This window comes from Furipterus horrens, unplaced genomic scaffold (assembly GCF_987537825.1).
Source record: "Furipterus horrens unplaced genomic scaffold, mFurHor1.1.pri manual_scaffold_5, whole genome shotgun sequence".
Taxonomy (NCBI): Eukaryota; Metazoa; Chordata; class Mammalia; order Chiroptera; family Furipteridae; genus Furipterus; species Furipterus horrens.
The window spans coordinates 46788858-46807710 of NW_028327175.1; the positions used below are offsets into that span (position 1 = coordinate 46788858).

At 35.2% G+C, this 18853-nt stretch overlaps 1 protein-coding gene across 1 annotated transcript in view; it reads right to left on the minus strand.

Annotated features, from left to right (window-relative positions):
- GFM2 (GTP dependent ribosome recycling factor mitochondrial GFM2) overlaps positions 1 to 18853 on the minus strand; it is a 52237-nt gene that overhangs the window by 12553 nt on the left and 20831 nt on the right. The window contains exons 7-15 of the mRNA XM_090279318.1: positions 18766 to 18826; positions 18355 to 18534; positions 12524 to 12604; positions 10320 to 10468; positions 8800 to 8940; positions 8619 to 8718; positions 6527 to 6716; positions 3481 to 3557; positions 917 to 1055 (exon numbers count right to left, since the gene is read on the minus strand). Of these exons, the coding sequence (XP_090135444.1) occupies positions 917 to 1055; positions 3481 to 3557; positions 6527 to 6716; positions 8619 to 8718; positions 8800 to 8940; positions 10320 to 10468; positions 12524 to 12604; positions 18355 to 18534; positions 18766 to 18826 (1118 nt within the window). The remainder of the gene's footprint in view (positions 1 to 916; positions 1056 to 3480; positions 3558 to 6526; positions 6717 to 8618; positions 8719 to 8799; positions 8941 to 10319; positions 10469 to 12523; positions 12605 to 18354; positions 18535 to 18765; positions 18827 to 18853) is intronic.

Here is an 18853-nt window from a genome sequence, read left to right on the forward strand (position 1 = left end):
ACCAGTTCAGACTTTCATTTTAAAGATGTCATTTATATGTTCCCAGTATTTTTAGTTTTTCTGGATATACAAAGTTCAGAGTCAGAAAACCTCATGTCATCTGCTCCTATATTCTATTTGTTTAGTTTTTCAAGTTTTAGTGAAAAGTAACCACCTGCCCATTTTAGAAATCACTTAGTCGCTAAAGAGCACCTAGTTATACCAAAAATCTTTTCCCTATATTTTTAAATAAACCTGTCCATGTTGTCTTCTTGGGAAGAACAGTAATAATATCATGTTCTTTTCCTTAAGGGAATCGAATTAAAACTATGAATCATGAATTCGTACATTTTGCAACAAAAATATAAAAACTGCACTTCCGTCAGCATAGGATTACCATATTTATTAAATAGTGGAAATTATTTTCCATTCATTTTATAGAGTAAAAATAGCACATCAACTTCATTTCACTGTTTCCTTTTTTTTAAGTTATCTATGTGTCTCAGTTTAGGTTTTTGTGTGTGTGTGTGTGGTTACCTTTAGGTTTATGAAAAAGAAAGTTTCATATATAGAGTATTCCTTTTTCTTTTGAATGCATCTGATTCAACTTCAAATTCACATACTCATTCTGGCAGGAAGGACTGGGATGAGCCATCTGCTTCAATGGCTTATTCCATTCTATGCCTCCTGAAAAGCACATCTGATTGATGAGTGGCTTGTCCAGCAAATGTAATGAGTGGTAATGGAACAGGGCTTTAAAATTAAAATTAAAAAATGTTTGAATTCTAAAAAATAAAAAAATATACAAATAAAACCTGTCCCTGTTGATGAAAAACACTTGTGAGCTGAATCCTGCTTGCAACTAAATTAAGAAATTCAGAAAACAGATCCTGGTGAGAAAGATATAAACAAAAACAGCAAATGTTGTCTTTTTTACCTGTGGCACGAACTGGATTTAGGATGGTCTCTCGGTACGCCACCTGAAGAGGCCCCAGATAGGTTTCCAGTCCATACTCCCTTTTGATTCGGTCATGAATAATCTCAATATGTAACTCCCCCATTCCACATAGGACAGTCTGGTTAAAAAAAAGAAAGAAAATAAAACAAAGATCAAGAAAAATTATGTTTATCTCAAAATATTATATAGAGGTATATCAATCTAGGTTATTTTTCACTAATTACAAACTGAGTTTCTCTTAAATTTTTTGGGGTCCTACATCAAAACAATTTTTCACTTTTCTGATTGGGGTAATCAATTAAGAGTGAATTACCAGGCCATTCTTTTCTATGATATTATTATTCCATAATAGCTGAATTATCAGCTGAGCAAATAGAATCCAGCTAGGACTACACTCCCCAACCACATAGCTAAGTTCTGGCCAATGGAACATGAGTGTAACTGATGTTGGCAACTTCTGGGCTGTGCCTTTAAGGAAAAGAAAAATTCCTTCTCTGAAGGAAGAAGTAGGCAACTGTCTTGAAACAGGTGGATAAGGGCACTATCCCATGAATGGAAGAAATAAATTTCTCCCAAACATTTCCATCCATGTGGGTATTTCCCAACCATCCTGGGCACCTTACAGTTTTGTGGGCAGGCCAAACTTCCAGACCAGTGACAGAGAAATTGACTTTTATTTTCTAAGAACCAATGTTATTTTGGGCCATTGTTAGAAAAGCCAAAATTGTATCAAAACCAATCAAGACATGCATTTTGTTTTTAAAGCAACAATAGCTATTCCTAAATAAGGTCTTTGTATATAAGAAAGTATAGTACAAGAAATCCGTATTTGCGCCATTTTATTCATATGCCATCTGTGTAGTAAAGAATTTACCCAAAGAGAGATCTGGCTGTTGCCCTCAGCTACTGAGAAATTACATCTAGGCCAGGATGCTGCCTGATAGGAGTGTCTATGCTGGTCTGGGGGCTCTATCTACCGTCTAGTCAATGTGATTTATGATACAGGCTTCGGAAGAGCCACATCAGTTCCAACCTGGAGAGTAAAAGTGTCTATGCAAACCTACAGGTATTATAGGATACAGGTCAACCACACAGGCTGTATGTGCTTGAGCACCAATAAAAACTAAGACACCAAAGGCCCAGGTAGGGCTTCCTGGTTGGCCACACTTTTTGCCAGGTGGGTAATACATCCCTGAGGATAAAGAAAGCTTCTCATTTAGAACTGTCCCAGACTTTGCCCCTGTGAGTCTCTTCCTTTGGTTGGTTCTAATTTGTATCCTTTGCTGGAATAAAGATATAATTGCAAGGAACATTAACACAAAAGACTTTGGGTATGGTTATTATACTTTTATGTAAAGTTAAAGAAGTGAATTATTTGGAACAAAACAAAGTCATAGAATAACAGAATGACTTGTTAATATCTGTGTGTGTGTGTATGTGTGTGTGTATGTAAATATATATATGTGTGTGTATATATATATATAATTTAGAAAAAATATACTGTGCTTATAGCACAGCAGAAGAACAAATGTTTAAAAACATGTGAAAGGCTATATTCATCAAGCGTTCAGTGATTACCTGTGTAGAACAGGACTAAGAGACAAGGAAATTTTAATTCTTTAATCCACACACGTGTGTGTTATTTGCTATTTTTTAAAAAACATGCATTTCATTGGCGGTTTTTAAAATAGAAAGCTTTCTGTTTTAACTGCTGTTGTAGCATTAAGGGTCAGTTAAATTACTGCTCATTTACCTGGCATTTGGGAAAATAAAGTACCCCATATTTTTCAGATAAACTACATCAGTTCATCCTCTTTAAGACAAATTTATAATCGTTTTAAGGAACTTTTTCTAAAATCTTATGTAAACTTTACCCTATTTAATTATTTTCATTAAATACACCATCAAAAGTGATACTTTAATACAATCAATTAACTGATACGTGTACCCTACCTCTTTATAAAAGATAGAAGTTCCACAAAGTGTAGCTGAAATAAAGAGCTGAGCACAGGATTAATGAACTAACCTTATCAGTTACACATTTAAACTATTCTTAGTTATATAAACCTGGCCTTCTAGACCTGCCTTCCTAAAATGAAGATAAAGAATAAACATTTGTTCTTCTTTTGTGCTGTAATATACAGCCCAATTCTGTACCTACATTATCATTAAAAGCACCTTTGCCCTCCCTTTAGTATGCCCGCTCTCTAAGCCTTGGCATAAGAGGCTCAAGGCTTTGTCTCGGGGTTGAACCACAGTCTAAATGTTGCAGAGTAGCTTATATTAAGTGAGATAAGTGAGGTATAATTATTTTTAAAAATTAAGGAGAATTTGTCTATTTAGCTTAACAGTCAACATAACATAATAATGATAAGTTTTTATTATGAGAACCAAAAATAAAGTTTCTTTTTCAGGGCTATAGACTAATCAATGTTTTAGATATAGTCACTTACACACAGACACACACAGACACACACACACACACACACAAACACACAATAAATTATTGACAGATTTCTGGGATTAAGTAACAATATGCCTACCTGTCCAGAGTCAGGATCAAGCCTCACCTTCAAACTAGGATCTTCACGCTGAAGGCACTTCAGTGCATGATCCAAATCTGGGGGATAAGCAAAAGCAATTATCTTTACATTTCATTTTTTAGATAATGTACAATATGTTTTAGTGGGGAAAACAGATGAAGAAGCAAACAAATTTTGAAAAAAAAATTTCACACAGCTGTAAATGTTTTGTAGAGAATAAAATAAGGTGGTAAGATAGTGACGGGAGGCTACTTGATATTAAGTGATCTGGGAAGGCCTCTCCACTATGATTTGGGTAGAGACATTTAAAAAATGATCTTATGAGCAAAATGCTGAAGAAAAAGAATTCCAGACAGAGGAAAAGGCTGTGCAAGGAATAATCTGCTACTGGAAAAACAATGAGAACACCAGGGAAGCTTGGTACTGGTGGGCAGAAGGAAGGGTGGCATTGGATGAGAGGGGAGATGTGTTGCAGGGCTCGTAGGCCACGGTGAAGAGTTTGAATTTGCAATGGGAAGCCACTGAGGGGTTTCAGTGGAATAGCAACAGCATCTGATTATGCTTTGCAAAGATCAATCTAAGAGCTGACAAAAAAGCAAAGTGCCTTCAAAAATACAGGCAATAATGAAAAATTGGTAAAAGGAAGCTAAATTACATCATGAATAAAGAGGTGGTAACATAATCACTCTATGATAAATAATCAGAACCAAAGAGGAAATAAGAACATATTATTTTCATTAAATACACATCAAAAACCATACTTTAATACAATTAACTGATTTTTATTTCCTACCTCTTTATAAAAAATGTTATAAGGTCCACAAAGGGTAGCTGAAGAACTGAGCAATGGATTAATGAACTAACCTCATCAGTCACGCATGTAAGCTGTTCTTGGGTATGTAAACCAGACTTTGTAGACCACTACCCAAATGGTAGCCACTAGCCATCAGTAGGTGTTACCATTCCAATTGACATGTGCTATAAGTGTAAAATACACACCAGGTTCCAAAGACTTATCATAAAAAAAATTTTTTTTAAGACCAAAATACCTCAATTTTTTTATATTGATTATATGTTCAACTAATGTATTTGATATACTGGGTTAAGTAAAACAAATTACTAAAGTTAATTTTGTGAATTTTTTAAATGTTGCTGTAAGAAAATGTTAAGTTACATAAGTGGATCATGTTGTATTTCTATTGAAAAATGCGGCTGTTCTAGCAATACCTCAAAGTTGGGTCCAAGGACCAGCAATACAGGTGGCCACACTACATTGGACATATGAAATGACTTCCATATATATGTAAAAGAACTCAAAGGTTATTTTGATTGGGGAGCCCCCGTCCTTAAGTGTGTGGTCAACCTTGACGTAACTGGGAACCACATTCCTGTCACCTGATCCTTTCCCAGAGCCCAGACTACTTCAGCCAGCCTCAGGCCATTTTAAGGTAACAAGAAAACTCCCTCCTGTTTGAATCTAGCCATTCCCTTACCAACTGGACAAGACTCAGTTTCCTTCAGTAGTTGGGGACTTATACCGGTACTTGGATTTCTTTCATGTAACCTTCAGCTGGAGAGGTGAGGAACTGGAACCACTACTTGGGTAGGAATCCTCCTTTCTTTCCCACTAGGCACTAGGTACTCAAAAAGACACAGGAGGCAATAAAGGTTGCCTTTGTTTTTCCATAATCCGCGAGTCCAGCTTGTTTTCAATGGGGGAAAATGGCTTCTAATGCCACCTACAGAACTCGAGTTTGTCCTTTAACAGTCTAATACAGGAATTCAGTGAGGATTTCAAAACCAGATGATGCTTCAACTGAGACCTAAAGAAAGAGTCAATATTTTCCAAGCAGACAAATTCAGGGGTGCCCTCATAATGCAAAAGAGAACAAAGGAAAAGAAATAGCAATGCAAAAAGATCATGGTATCTTCAGGACATCAGAACTACTTTATTACAGCAGTGTGAGGTGTCAGTAGTTTGTTTTTATTTTTGTTTGGGTGAAAGAAGAGGGTTCAGAACAAAGGAAGAAGTTTCACGAAGGGAGGCCAGGCAAGAAAACTGGTGGCAAAGACTCCTAGTAGCCTCCCATTCCATTTTGCTGCTGCCTAGCTAAAAGGCTGCATTTCCTAGACTCCTTTGCAACTGGGTGGCAATATGTCTAAGTGATGGCCAATGATATATAAGAAATCTTAAAAAGGAAAGGGGTACCTCTTCTTTGTGCTCGGTACTCCTTTCTGCTGCCAGGAACCCCAGTGTGATGCCCAGGGCTCCAGCAGCCATCCTGAGATGACTAAGGACAGGAGCCACACACTCAGGCAAGACAGAAGATTGGAGCCAGGGTGCCTGATGACAGAGTGGAGCTGCACCCCAAGCCCTGGGCTGCCTACTCTAGGTCCAGTTTACAATAGAGAAGAGTAAACTTTTGTCATTAAAGCAACTGCTACTTGAGGATTTTCTGCTATATTTAACCAAATTTAATTGGAAATGACATAGCTGGAATAATGAGTTATATATACCATACTAAAGAGTTAGGGTTTGTGCTTTAAGTAATGAAAAGCCACGAAGAATTCTGAGTGAATATGCTTAAAAATAAAGTACAAAACACTCAAAAAGCGCAGTCAACATTAACATAGTTTACTAATATCTTCACTAAGGTCCAAAGGTTAATCTAGAAAACAAGAAAAAGTGGCAATTTTACAAATGGTGATGCGAAACTGAATCAGTTTTGGTCACTAATTTAATACACTGGAAAGGTAATCCAGAGGTAAGTTACTTGGAATTCCATAGGTAGTACCACAAAAATAAGACTAAGGAAGAATATGACATGAGAAAAATGGCCAAGATATAAGAAAGGAAAAAATAAATAAAAGGAGTTCGTAAAAATCAAAATATCTTAAATAAAAAGCTAGACTCATCACAAGACTTACCAATAAATTCTGATAAAATTAAACTCAACCACATAAGAAATCTTTTGAAGGTATAATGTAACTATTTTATCTAAATTATCAGAGCACTAATTAATTGATTGACCAAGACTATTTGTACCTGGCTGCTTAGCCATTGAAGGGGGTTCTATGGTACAGAAGAAAACAGGTTCTGGAATCTCCACCCCAGCCAGTAAGATTTTCTCTGCTTCACTGTTTGGTCTATGCTTCTTTTCTCCCTCCCTTCCGGCTCGACGAGCTGCAGCCAATGCACTGGACTTGGAGGAGACAATGGTGTCTCCAGTGGCCGTCTACAAGCAAAGAAGATGCCTTGGAATAAAACAGGCTGTTGGCAAGCACTCAACTTCCACCAAGAACCACGGAATGAGAAAAAATTCAACATAGCACTTTCTTTTCATCAGTACTTAAAAGAGACAGATTTGTAAAGCTTATTATAATTTTGCACAAGTAAATATAATTTAATTTGTATAAGTTATATCCAAAATAATATTGTAAGTCTAACAATAAAACACACACACACTATATATATATATCCAAAATTCAATTGGCAAAACAAATGTACCGTCCTAAATTTTCAATCATTAAAGACAAGTTAGGTAGAAATCCAACAGTTTTTACCACCAGTAAAAATTTATTACTATTTTACCAAAAATCCTCTATTAACTAAAATATGCAATTAAACAGAATACCCTTAACCATGCAAAACTGATAGCTTCCTTGTAGACTCCAGTTATTTTTTTAAACTATAATTTTAATTTTAAACTTATATATTATAAAGTTCTATGCCAGTTTCTGTCTCTGTAAAGATATTCCTACTCAAGCACTAGCCCAGACAGACTTCTGTAACTCCTTCAAATAGGTACAAGGAGCCCCTGCCTTCAGAGAGGACACTGCAATGCTAGAAGTCCGAGTTCCGGACCATGGGAAGTTTCTGTAAAGGATTTTAAATCTTGCAAATTCATAAAGAGTTGAAAATGTTAAAAGCTTATTTTTTATTTTTTCCATTAGCATTTAACCCCCTTATACTCTCTTCTACCTCCACCCCCCCCCCCCCCCAAAATCACCACACTGTTGTCCATGTTTGAGTTCTTTTTGGCTCTAACCCTCCCCCTCCGAACAACCACATACCCCATCCCCCGCACCTCTGCCAGAGCTGTCAGGCTGCTCTCTCTCTGTGAATTTGTCTCTATTTTGCTTGCTAGTTCAGGTTGTTCACTAGATTCCACATATGAGTGAAATCATATGATATTTGTCTTTCTCTGACTGGCTTATTTCACTTAACATAATGTTCTCCAGGTCTAGCTATGCTGTCGCAAAAGGTAAAATTTTATTTTTATATTTTAATAAACTAATAAAAAAAAAGTTAAAAATAACAATGTTTATTCTAATGCCAAATACACACAAGTTTAATGAGAAACTGTATTTGACTTAATCCATATATAAGTGAAATATCCTTAGTTTTCACCCACCAAAAACATATACAGATAGCTTCAAGTATTTTCATCCTATAGAAGTCATAAAGTTCCTAATGCACTAGTCTAAGGATTAAGAATAGAGAATAAAAGAGACAAAAATCTGTGCCCTCATGAAGCCTTTCACTGGCAAAATATCTTCAGTTAATACCTGATTGGTTACAAGGTTACATGAAATTGTGTGCAATGATCAAAATAGGAAAACAAATCTAATGGAAATAACAATGTTTTATATAATCTTAAAACATACATACGTATCCAAGAATAGTACTTTACTTGAATTTGAACTTTATATAAATATAATCCATATTATTAATAGTCTTTTGTACTTTTCTCTCTCTTTTTTAAAGATTTTATTTATTTTTAGAGAGAGAGGAAGGGAGGGAGAAAGAGGAGGAGAGAAACATTGACTGGTTGCCTCTTGCATACGCCCAACCGGGAACCTGGCCCACATTCCAGGCATGTTGCCCTGAGCAGGAATCAAACCAGCAACCTTTTGGTTTGCCATATGGCATTCAATCCACTGAGCCATACTCTTCCTTTCTTTCTGTTAAGTGTATGAGATTCAACCGTGTTGACGAATATGCTAAAATATTCATTATTCCATTACTGATGGACATTTGCATTATTTATGGGTTTTTGCTATTATAAAATATACCTACTTTTAATTAAATATATAAACTGTTACTTCCTAAGAGAAACCATTTGTTAGTCACTTACATGTTTAAGGCCAACAGTCAAAGCAATGTTACCAGCCGTCAGTGAAGGGATTTCTACATGTTGGTCAGCAAATGGCAAAAGTAGACGACTTATTCTCTCCCTGTAAAACTATGATATATATTAGTAAAAGCATTTTTAAAGAAACAAGTAGTTTTAGAAAACAATCTAAGCTTCTACTTACGTGCAGTTTCTGTTAATATTATGGACGGCCAACTGGGGTTTCATCACGCCTGAGTAAATGCGCATAAAAACCAGGGGTCCCCGCTGCTTGTCATGGAGAACTTTAAATGCCAGTGCACATAAGTCACCCTCATACCACTGCCTATAAAAATTAAGGAGACATTCCAGAAAAGCCTTTAAAATACACTTTCCGTATATTTACACAGATCAGGTCATAATCACTGCAAACTTAATCTTGAAGTCCTCCATAGGGCCTTTATATCTTCTAGTTTAGCTACCCAGGCTGATTAAGTAATGTCAGTACCTCTCTTCCTCCATTGGATTAAATTATTTAATGGAGATCTTACCATTAATCCCTCAAAACTAAAAACAATGAGGTCTCTTCCAAATATTACCTCTATTCGCAAATAATTCCAGAGCCAAGAGTTTCCTCTTCAAGAAACATACCTAGGAACATTACACCACTTTCTCAAAACACCTGTGCAGGGTAAATAAAAAGGTACTTTCCAATTATTACTTTTACATTCTCCTCCCACTTACTCTCCAGTTACATAACAATATAAATTGATACTACAAATCTGAACTTGTTTACATGGCACATTCTTACAGAATGATGTCCTTAAGTTGTGTTCATCAATAGGTTACAGAAACTCTGGATCCCTCTGAAATTGCCAAATTTTGTGCACAGGTATATTTTTCCTAGGACAAGCTCCGTATTTTCGTTAGTTTCAATGGAGTCCATAACTCAAAGTAGGTCAGACATTTCTATTACAGAACTTCTCCAATATTATTGCTCCAGTTTTTAACTTTACTTAATAAATATTGTTCCATGTGCTTTATAAGTATTAACTTATTTGCATCTTGTAACAATCCTATGAGATAGGTCCTATTCTCTGCATTTCAGAGATGAGAGGCTAAACAACTTGCAAGAGCTGGAATTTAAATACAGCTAGTACATAGTCCATGCTTATAATCACTTCACTGTAATGCCTCTGCAGCTGATAGGAAAAGTGAGTAATGTCCTCATTAAAATGATTAAAGTACAGTATTGTCTGCCATTTTGAACACTACTCAAGCAGATGTTAGAGGATTTATTAATAAATACAAATTGTTAGTGACAATAGAAGTAAAACAATGACCTTTCTTTACAGTTCCAAAATATTTTGAACTTACAAAAAATCTTGGAATATAGACTAGATATAAATATATCTACAGAACATTTATCAAATGTCCCCAGTATACTACTTAAAAAAAAACTGAGATGGCAGGGACAGCATACTTTTACACATAAATAAATCTACATCCTTAGCTCCATCTGTAAAGGTAGCAGGTTATAAGAGATAACAAATGTCCCTTTCAAGTAAAAACTACTATGGCACTATATATTATTTACAATGATATTTCTCACCAAATGTTATTCAAAAATGGTGATTCAACTACTTTTTGTGGAAAAAAAAGACCCATTTGCCTACCTGTTTTTTCAAGGCTATAAGATTTTAATCTACGTACTTGCATACTTACAGAAACTCATAGTTGCGCTCTTCAGGTGAAGGCAAATACATAGCAATGGCATCTAATAAGGGCTGGACCCCTTTGTTTTTCAGGGCACTTCCACAAAGCACAGGCACTGCTGTCTGAGCCAGTGTTACTCTGTGTATTGCAGTCTGTAGCTACAAAGCAGAGGTATAAATAAATATTTTATGTGACCACAAGATGGTCATATATACAGTATATTGGTGTCACCAAAATAGCTCACAGTTATATGTCTTTCCTAATCAACCATGTAAAACAGCAGTTCTCACGTCCTTCCATCATTCTTTATGGCCTTATTCTTTGTTTTTCCTTGTAACATTAGTCACTACCTGGTAGTGATTAATAATAAATATATATTAGTTTATTGTCTGTCTCCCCTTTCACTAACATGTAAAATTCATATGAGCATTATAGTAAGGTCCAATGAAAACACTGCTAAATCCCCAGAAACCAGAGAAGTGCTTAAAATAAAGTTGGTATTTGAAAATACTTTTTGAAAAAATGAGTTAATATGCTTGCAACTTAATGTTGTTAATCAAATAGAGAAACTGGTAAGACATTAAATATATAAATATGAGTTACAATTTTTCCAAATGAATTGGATCCATATTAAATAATATCTGAAAGACAATGAGAAACCAAAGTAGAAGTTGTTTTTGAAAGACCTCAAAAACTAAGAAAAGCTTGGGTATGATTGCAAGCTACTGATAAGAGAAATGGTGGGTCAAGTCCACTTTAGGCTGTAAACTCTTTGAAAACAGAAATCATGTTATGTGACTGAAGGGCATAATAAACATCACATTTAAGCATTCAAATACTACATAAAAAATTCAAAATTATGATATTTCATTCAAAAGAAAACTATTTTTCCCACCTCAAATAACTTTAAACGGCTTAAAATTAATCTATAGATCTCATGTTTTTCTTTAATTCTTTTTGGGGAAAATAAGTAAATTTGTTGGGCTCACCTTGGATCTTATTGGGTTGGTCAAAAAGTTTGGTTGTTTTTTTCTGTAAGATGACTCTAGTAATGCTTAGTTGTCTTTAAATTCATCTGAAACAATTTTATTAATTATATTGTGACAGCTGTCATATCAACATGCATTAAAAAAAAACGTTTCAAAATTGGTGAATTTTTGTGTAGCCATTTTAATACTGAAGATGGAAGAAAATATATAATATTTTCAGCATATTATGCTTTATTATTTCAGGAAAGGTAAAAATGCAACTGAAACACACAAAAAGATTTGTGCAGTGTATAGTGAGGTGCTGTGACTGAATGTGGTGTCAAAAAGTTTGTGGATTGTGAAGTTTCATGCTGGAGATTTCTCACTGGATGATGCTCCACAGTCAGGTAGACCAGTTGAAATTGATAGAGATCAAATTGAGACATTAATTGATATCAATGTTATACCATGCAGGAGATGCCGACATACTCAAAATATCCAAATCAATGAAGTTTTTGGTGAAAATGAAAAATGTGTCTTCTATTTTACAGAAAAAACTAAATGGACTTTTTGGCCAACCCAATATTAAACACATTACCACTTAAAAACACTTTGTTTGGTAACTCTTCTGTTTCGTGAAGGAAAATAAAGAGTGGGTTTGTCAAATTCATGGGAAAAGGTCCCTGGCAGGAAAAACAAAATAAAATAAACAAACAAACAACATGAATGCCTTGAAGAAATCTGTCATAATTCAATTATTACCAGTATTTACTTGTCTAGTTTCTGGTTTAATATTTTTCAAAAAAATAAACAAATAAGACCTGCAATAAGCTTCCTCTAAAAATTAAAAGAGATTTAGATAAAAAAAGTTCTGATTAAAATGATCATCATAGTACTTTGAAAAGCTCGTAAATTTTAAATACAAAATTTCTACCTATAATTTCCCTAAAAAGTGCTCAGAAAAATGATCACGATGAAGAGGAAAAGGCTGAGAATGAACAATTAACTTCTTCTGACTCAAGTAAAAAAGATTCAATTTCTCATTTTGTAATGTATAGCCAAGAATAGTAAATAATTGCCATTATTAAGTACTTGTGTATCAGTAGTGGCTTTATCTTTATGTTCTCCTAATTTTTGTTTAAGTCAACATAGTTTCCAATGCTATGCAAAGTTTAAAAAAACAGAGAAAGCAAAGCAAATCCAATTAGTAAAATTTGGTCATGGTAAATGAATAATAAAATTTACCTTTTCAGCTGGTACCAGATCAAAATTTTCACTAAATTCTCCTAAAACCAAGTCAGCAAATTCATCATCCAAATCTGCAACCTGTAAAGAAAGGCCTTTAGTTTTATGACTCGCATTTTGTCCAACTACCAACTTAAGTCTAGAGACCACAAATCTATATTATCCAAATATTTCAAGACAGCTACATGACCTAACTTATCCAGGCCAAGGACCTCTTCCTATCTTCTAGGAGTTTTCCTTTCAAAGAAAATAAAGTGCTATCTACTCTGCTCAAAAAAAAAAAAAAAAAAAAAAAAAAAAAGCACAATTTACAGTCAATGATAAACAATGGTTTGCTGTTTTTAGATAAATTTGGGGGTCTTAGTTCATAAAATAATCCCAATGTTCACAAGATCTCTTGAGACAGTCAAATTAAAAGAACTAATCCTACTGTAACTAATCCTGCGCTGAGGAAATACATTAAGTTGGGGGTTTGTAGATGTAATTTCAATAATAAAAATGCAATTATCTAATTCACGTTCTTTTCATAATCATCTGCCATTATGAAACAGAAGAATTCAGCTGACCATAAAATGAGTAAAAGTTTCAAAAGTTCCTATCAGTACACGGGAACAAAACTTGTAAACTTGGTGAGAAAAAGACACTTTTAACAGCTAACTACAGCAAAAATGTACCAAAGCATCCTCCTGAAAAGCAGCCTATGGAATGGTTAAGCACAGCTTCTGGAGTCAACCTGCCTGGACATGACTCCACTACTTCAGAAATTATTCAAAAACTGGCCACGTATGTCACCACCTCTCTTTTCCTTGGTTACTCATGGGGATAATACCAGTAACCCCCTCACAGGGCTATTGTGAGGATTAAGTAACCAATTCTAATTATGCTGCCCAAACATATAGTAAACACAGAAAATATATCACTTATTATTTTCACTGCTCACCTTAAGGACACAGGACATTGATTCCTATCCACACTTATCTTATTCTCTAACTTTTAAAAAATGCATAATTGTGGTATAACATAACATAAACATAACATAAAATTTACCATCTTAGACTTCCGGCAAAGATGGAGGCTTAGACGGACACGTTCGGTCTCCTTCTACAACTAGAGAGGAATACAACTACTTCAAAACAAAAGATAACTAGAAATTCCAGAAAATAAAGCTACACAGAAGCCCAACGTATGAAGTTATAAACCAGCGGCGCCCTTTGGGCAGGTAGGAAGAGCGAAAGTGGGTGGTGCTGTTTGCGGTAGCACCAGGGACAGCGGCAGGGAGAGCAATCTCAGCTGCAGTCTAACCCCGGCAGCTCGCGACCCCAACGCTGGGAAAAGCAGCCACCACATCACCTCCAACAGTGAGGCACAGAGGGCGGGAGGACAGATCCCGGTCTCCTAGCAGAATAACTGCGGGAATCCATCTTGGACCCCTGCCCCCACACAAAGCGCCACAGGGCTGCGAAATAGGTTGCGGATCGCCACTGGTCGCTGGGCAGTGACGACAAAGCACCACAGCGTGGCGAGAAAGGTTGCGGATCGCTGCTGGTCGCTGGGTTGTGACGAGTACACAGGCACTGCCCCCTATAGCCGGCCCAAGAAAGCAAAACGCATCTGTCAAAATGAGGCAGACAACTATAGAAATCCCGGTGGCGCAGCTCACCAGGCAACAGATGAAGGACCTGACAGATGAACAAATAAGAAACCTGTCAGAGGCTCAGTTCAGGGCCATTGTTATCAGGTGGCTTACAGAATTAACAAAAGATCTGGAAAAAGATGAGAAAGAATTGAAAAACACTTATGCTGAAAAGAACAAAACCACATACGAGACAGATGGTGAGGAAATAAAATCCAGAGTTCAAATCAACAAATCAGAACATAGAGAAGGAACAAACAGTCAACCAGTGCAGAGAGAGGAAACGGGAAGCAAGGATGAGAGGATCAGAAACCTCTGGGACAGCTGTAAGAGATCCAATATACGGATGATCGGATTGCCAGAGGGCGAAGAAGAACTAGAAATTGAAAAATTAAGTGAAAATATAATAAAGCAGAACTTCCCAAACTTGGGGAAGGAAATAGACTTACAGATCCAGGAAGCACAGAGAGTTCCAAAACAACTGGACCCAGGGAGAACCACTCCAAGACACATTATAATCAAAATGTCAAAAGTTAAAGATAAAGAGAGAATATTAAAAGCAGCAAGAGAGAAGAAAAGAATCATGTACAAAGGGGTCCCAATTAGACTATCAGCTGACTTCTCAAGGGAGACCCTGCAGGCAAGAAGGGACTGGCAAGAAATATTCAAAGTAATGAAAATCCAAAACCTACAACCACGAATACTTTATCCAGCGAAGCTGTCATTCAGAATAGAAGGGCAGAGAAAGTGTTTCCAGGACACAGTAAAACTGAAAGAGTTCATTAGATCCAAACCACTGTTATATGAGATATTAAAAGGACTGGTTTAGAAAAAGGAGGATCAAAACTATGAACACTAAAATGAAAACTGCATCACAAGAAACAACAACAGAAGCTAGGGAACTGAAACAAAGGCAAACTAAATAGGCAATGAGAGTGGAAAAAGAACTATAGATATGGGGAGCATATTGGGGGGAGGTCAGCAGGGAAGGGGAAGGGGGAGAGGGAGGGAGATGGTATAGAAATTAAGAAACATCGTAGGAGGGAATGGAATAGACTGAGAGGTTGAGAAGAACTATATGCACAACCAATGGACATGGACTAAAAGGGGGCGACAAGAGGAGGGAGGGGGGCCACCGGGTGGAGGGGAGCAGAGGGAAGGGAAATTGGAACAAATGTAACACTGTAATTAATAAAACACATTAAAAAAAAGTAAAAAAAAAAAAGAAAATTTACCATCTTAGTAATTTCTAAGTGAACAGCAAAGTATATCAACAGTGATACAAAACTACTCTCCAGAACTTATCATCTCACAAAACCAAAACTACAGACCCATAAAATAACTTTCATTCTCCCCTTACCCAGAGCCCGGCAATTATCATTGTACTTCCTGTCTCTATAAACTGGACTTCTATAGATATCTCATGTAAGTGGAATCGCACAGTATTTGTCTTTTTGTGATTGGCTTATTTTAACTAGCAATTTAATGTCCTCAAGGTTCTTTAATAATGCCTGTGTCAGAATTTCCTTCCTTTTTAATAATGAATAATATTCTATTGTGTGTATACAAATTTTATTTATTCATTCCTCTGTTGATAAACAACTTCCACCTTTTCCCTATTATAAATAATGCTGCTATGAACAAGGATGTACAAATACCTCTTTGAGACCCTGCTTTCAATTCTTTTGGATATATACCCAGAAGTGGAATTGCTAGATCATCTGTTAATTCTATTTTCAATTTTCTAAGGAACCACCACACTGTTTTCCATGGTGGCTGCACCACTTTCATTCCCACCAGCGATGCAAAAGGGCTGCAGTTTCTCCACAGCCTTACAACACTTATTTTATTTTTTTGATAGTAGCCATCCTAACAGGTGTGATGTGGTATTACTAATTCTTTACATACATATGTATTCCTTGTAATTACCACTTTATTATCTACTGACAGTATATAATGAAAATAAAATTGTGCCTTTCATGTCCTCGAACAAGATGAGACATATATGCAAGTTTACATTGGCTACTCAACTAGATTATAAAATCCATCTTAGGTTTATTCTGACAGCCCCTTCATTAAATAAAACAAAACCTCAAAGAAGAACCAATTATGCACCTAATTATTGATTAATAAATGTCAACTCCATTTTTATTCTATGTGCCCTCCCCCAAATTTGAGAAGCAGTATGGCAAAGAGTATGAGCTCTAGCTCTAAACTGACACAGAACTGGGTTCAAATTCCAGCTTTGCTATTTATTAGCTATATGACAACTTATTTAAGCACCATAAGCCTCTGTTTCCTCACTTGTAAAATGAGAATAGACTGTTGTGAGGATAAAATAATATATGTAAAGCATTTAAGCTAGATCATAAGTCTTCAATAACTATTATCTGATAATAAAAATAACAATGATTATTGTGTTAATGATAAATTTGATAATTACTATATTATAATGGAAAATAATTACTTCAAAAATAACTTCATACAAAAAAATGAATAAAAAATTAATTATGAGATCCATTTTGACCAGTTTAATTTAAAAGAAAATCAAAGAGTTCAGCCCTGGTTGGAGCATCAGTTCCATACACGGAAAGGTCGTGGGTTAGATTCCCTGTTAGGGCACATGCCTAGGTTGAGGGTTAAGTCCTTGGTTGGAGTGCATGCAGGAGGCAACCAGTTGATGTTTCTCTATCATAGTGATGTTTCTCCCTCACATCAGTGTTTCTTCCTCTCTCGAATCATCGAAAAAAAAATCAATAAATAAATTTAAAGGAAAGAAAAACAGAGTTCAGACTCAAATGTTCTTCTCTGCCATAAAATTCAGGGATTTTATTTAAGATGTTTTAGTTATTTTCTATATACTAAAAATATCCTATAAATATTATATTGAGTTAGCCAAAAGTCTGTTTAGTTTTTGCCATAAAATAAAATACATTTTTCATTCTCACCAATGACTTTATTGATTTGGATATTTTGAGTATGTCAGCTATCTCCCGCATGGTATAATGTTAATTGCTCTCAATTAATGTCTAGATTTGATCACTATCAACTTCAACTGGTCTACCCGACCGTGGAACATCATCCAGCAAGACATCTCCAGCATGAAACTTCACTAATCACTTTTGACACATTTACTCAGTCACAGCACCTTCTCCATACACTGCGCAAATCTTTTTTTTTGCTTTTCAGTTGCATTTTTACCTTTCTTGAAATGATAAAGTATAACATGCCAAAAATGTTGTGTATTTTCTTCCATCTTCAATATTAAAATGACTACACAAAAATTCACCAAAATGTTTTTTTTTTTTTAAATGCATGCTGATATGACAGCTGTCACAATACAATCTAACAAAATTGTTTCAAATGAAGTTAAAGACATCTAAGCGCTATGAGAGCCATCTTACAGAAAAAAAGCTTTTTGGCCAATCCAATATTAACAACATTACTACTCTATATTAAAATTTTGAAGGTGAATGAGGTCTAAAATTATATATTAACTATAAATTGATAGTTTAAAAATTTTCTAAATTATTTGACATCTGGTCAAGTAAAAGATGGATGTACCCTTTAATCTGGCAATTTCACTCCTAAGTTTAACTCTAAACTAAATTTTGCTTATGTGCACAAGGAGATACATGCAAAAATGTTCATAGCTACACTGTTTGTAACAGCAAAAAAAAAGGTAACCTCAAAATTCATCACAGGAAAACAGACAATAAATTGTGATACCATCATATATTGACATACAATATAAGACTAAAAGTGAGTGAAGTATAACCACACGTAACAACATGAATGAATCTCCAACATAACGCTGAACAATGTAATAAAATACAAAAAGTGTAATTCCGTTTATATAAAGTTCAGAACCATAAAAAACTTACTTCTTTAATGATACATACATTTGTAGTAAGCTATAAAGAAAAGCAAATGAAAGATAAACTCTACAATCAATATAGTAGTTGGGGGAGTAGATAATTAGTGGGAGAGAGAGAGAGATGAGCAGGAAGTGGCACATGGAAATTCAAGAGTATTACTAATATTCTATTACTTAAGCCAGGTGGTACATATATTGGTGTTCACTTTAATATTCTTATACTTTACATGTTCTTTATGCAATTTTATATTACATTTCACAAAAATGTTTTTAAAGTTTCTAAATAGTTATGCAATTTTAAACTGAAAATATTTATTTTACTTGTTCAATTAAGGCATTCCTTGCTTCAGTTGTCTCCTTCAGCAATTTAGGGTCACTCGTTTCCAAGAGGGGTTTTCTCTCAAAGTCTTTTCCATCGTCTGAATTGGGATTCCAAAGAAGTTTTTCTTTACTTAATACATCCACCACTCCTTTGAAATTTTTGGCTTCACCAATTGGTAACTATAAATCAAAGTAAGACTAACATTATTAAATGATCACTCAATTAGAACAGCATTGGTGATAAATCATATCTCTCCCCCAAATGTCCACTATTATTACCATTATCTTACCTATTTTTATTTATATCCCAATTTCTTCCAAAAAAGATTTGAGACCGCTTCAGAAATGTGTATGTCACAATAAAATAAACTGATGAGGAAACTGAGGAGCTGTTATTATTAATCAACCAACCTGTAAAAGCAAAGGCTTTGCCTTCAACTTCTCTCTGATGCTTTCAACTGCATAGTTAAAACTGTAGAAAGCAAAATAATTACACAGT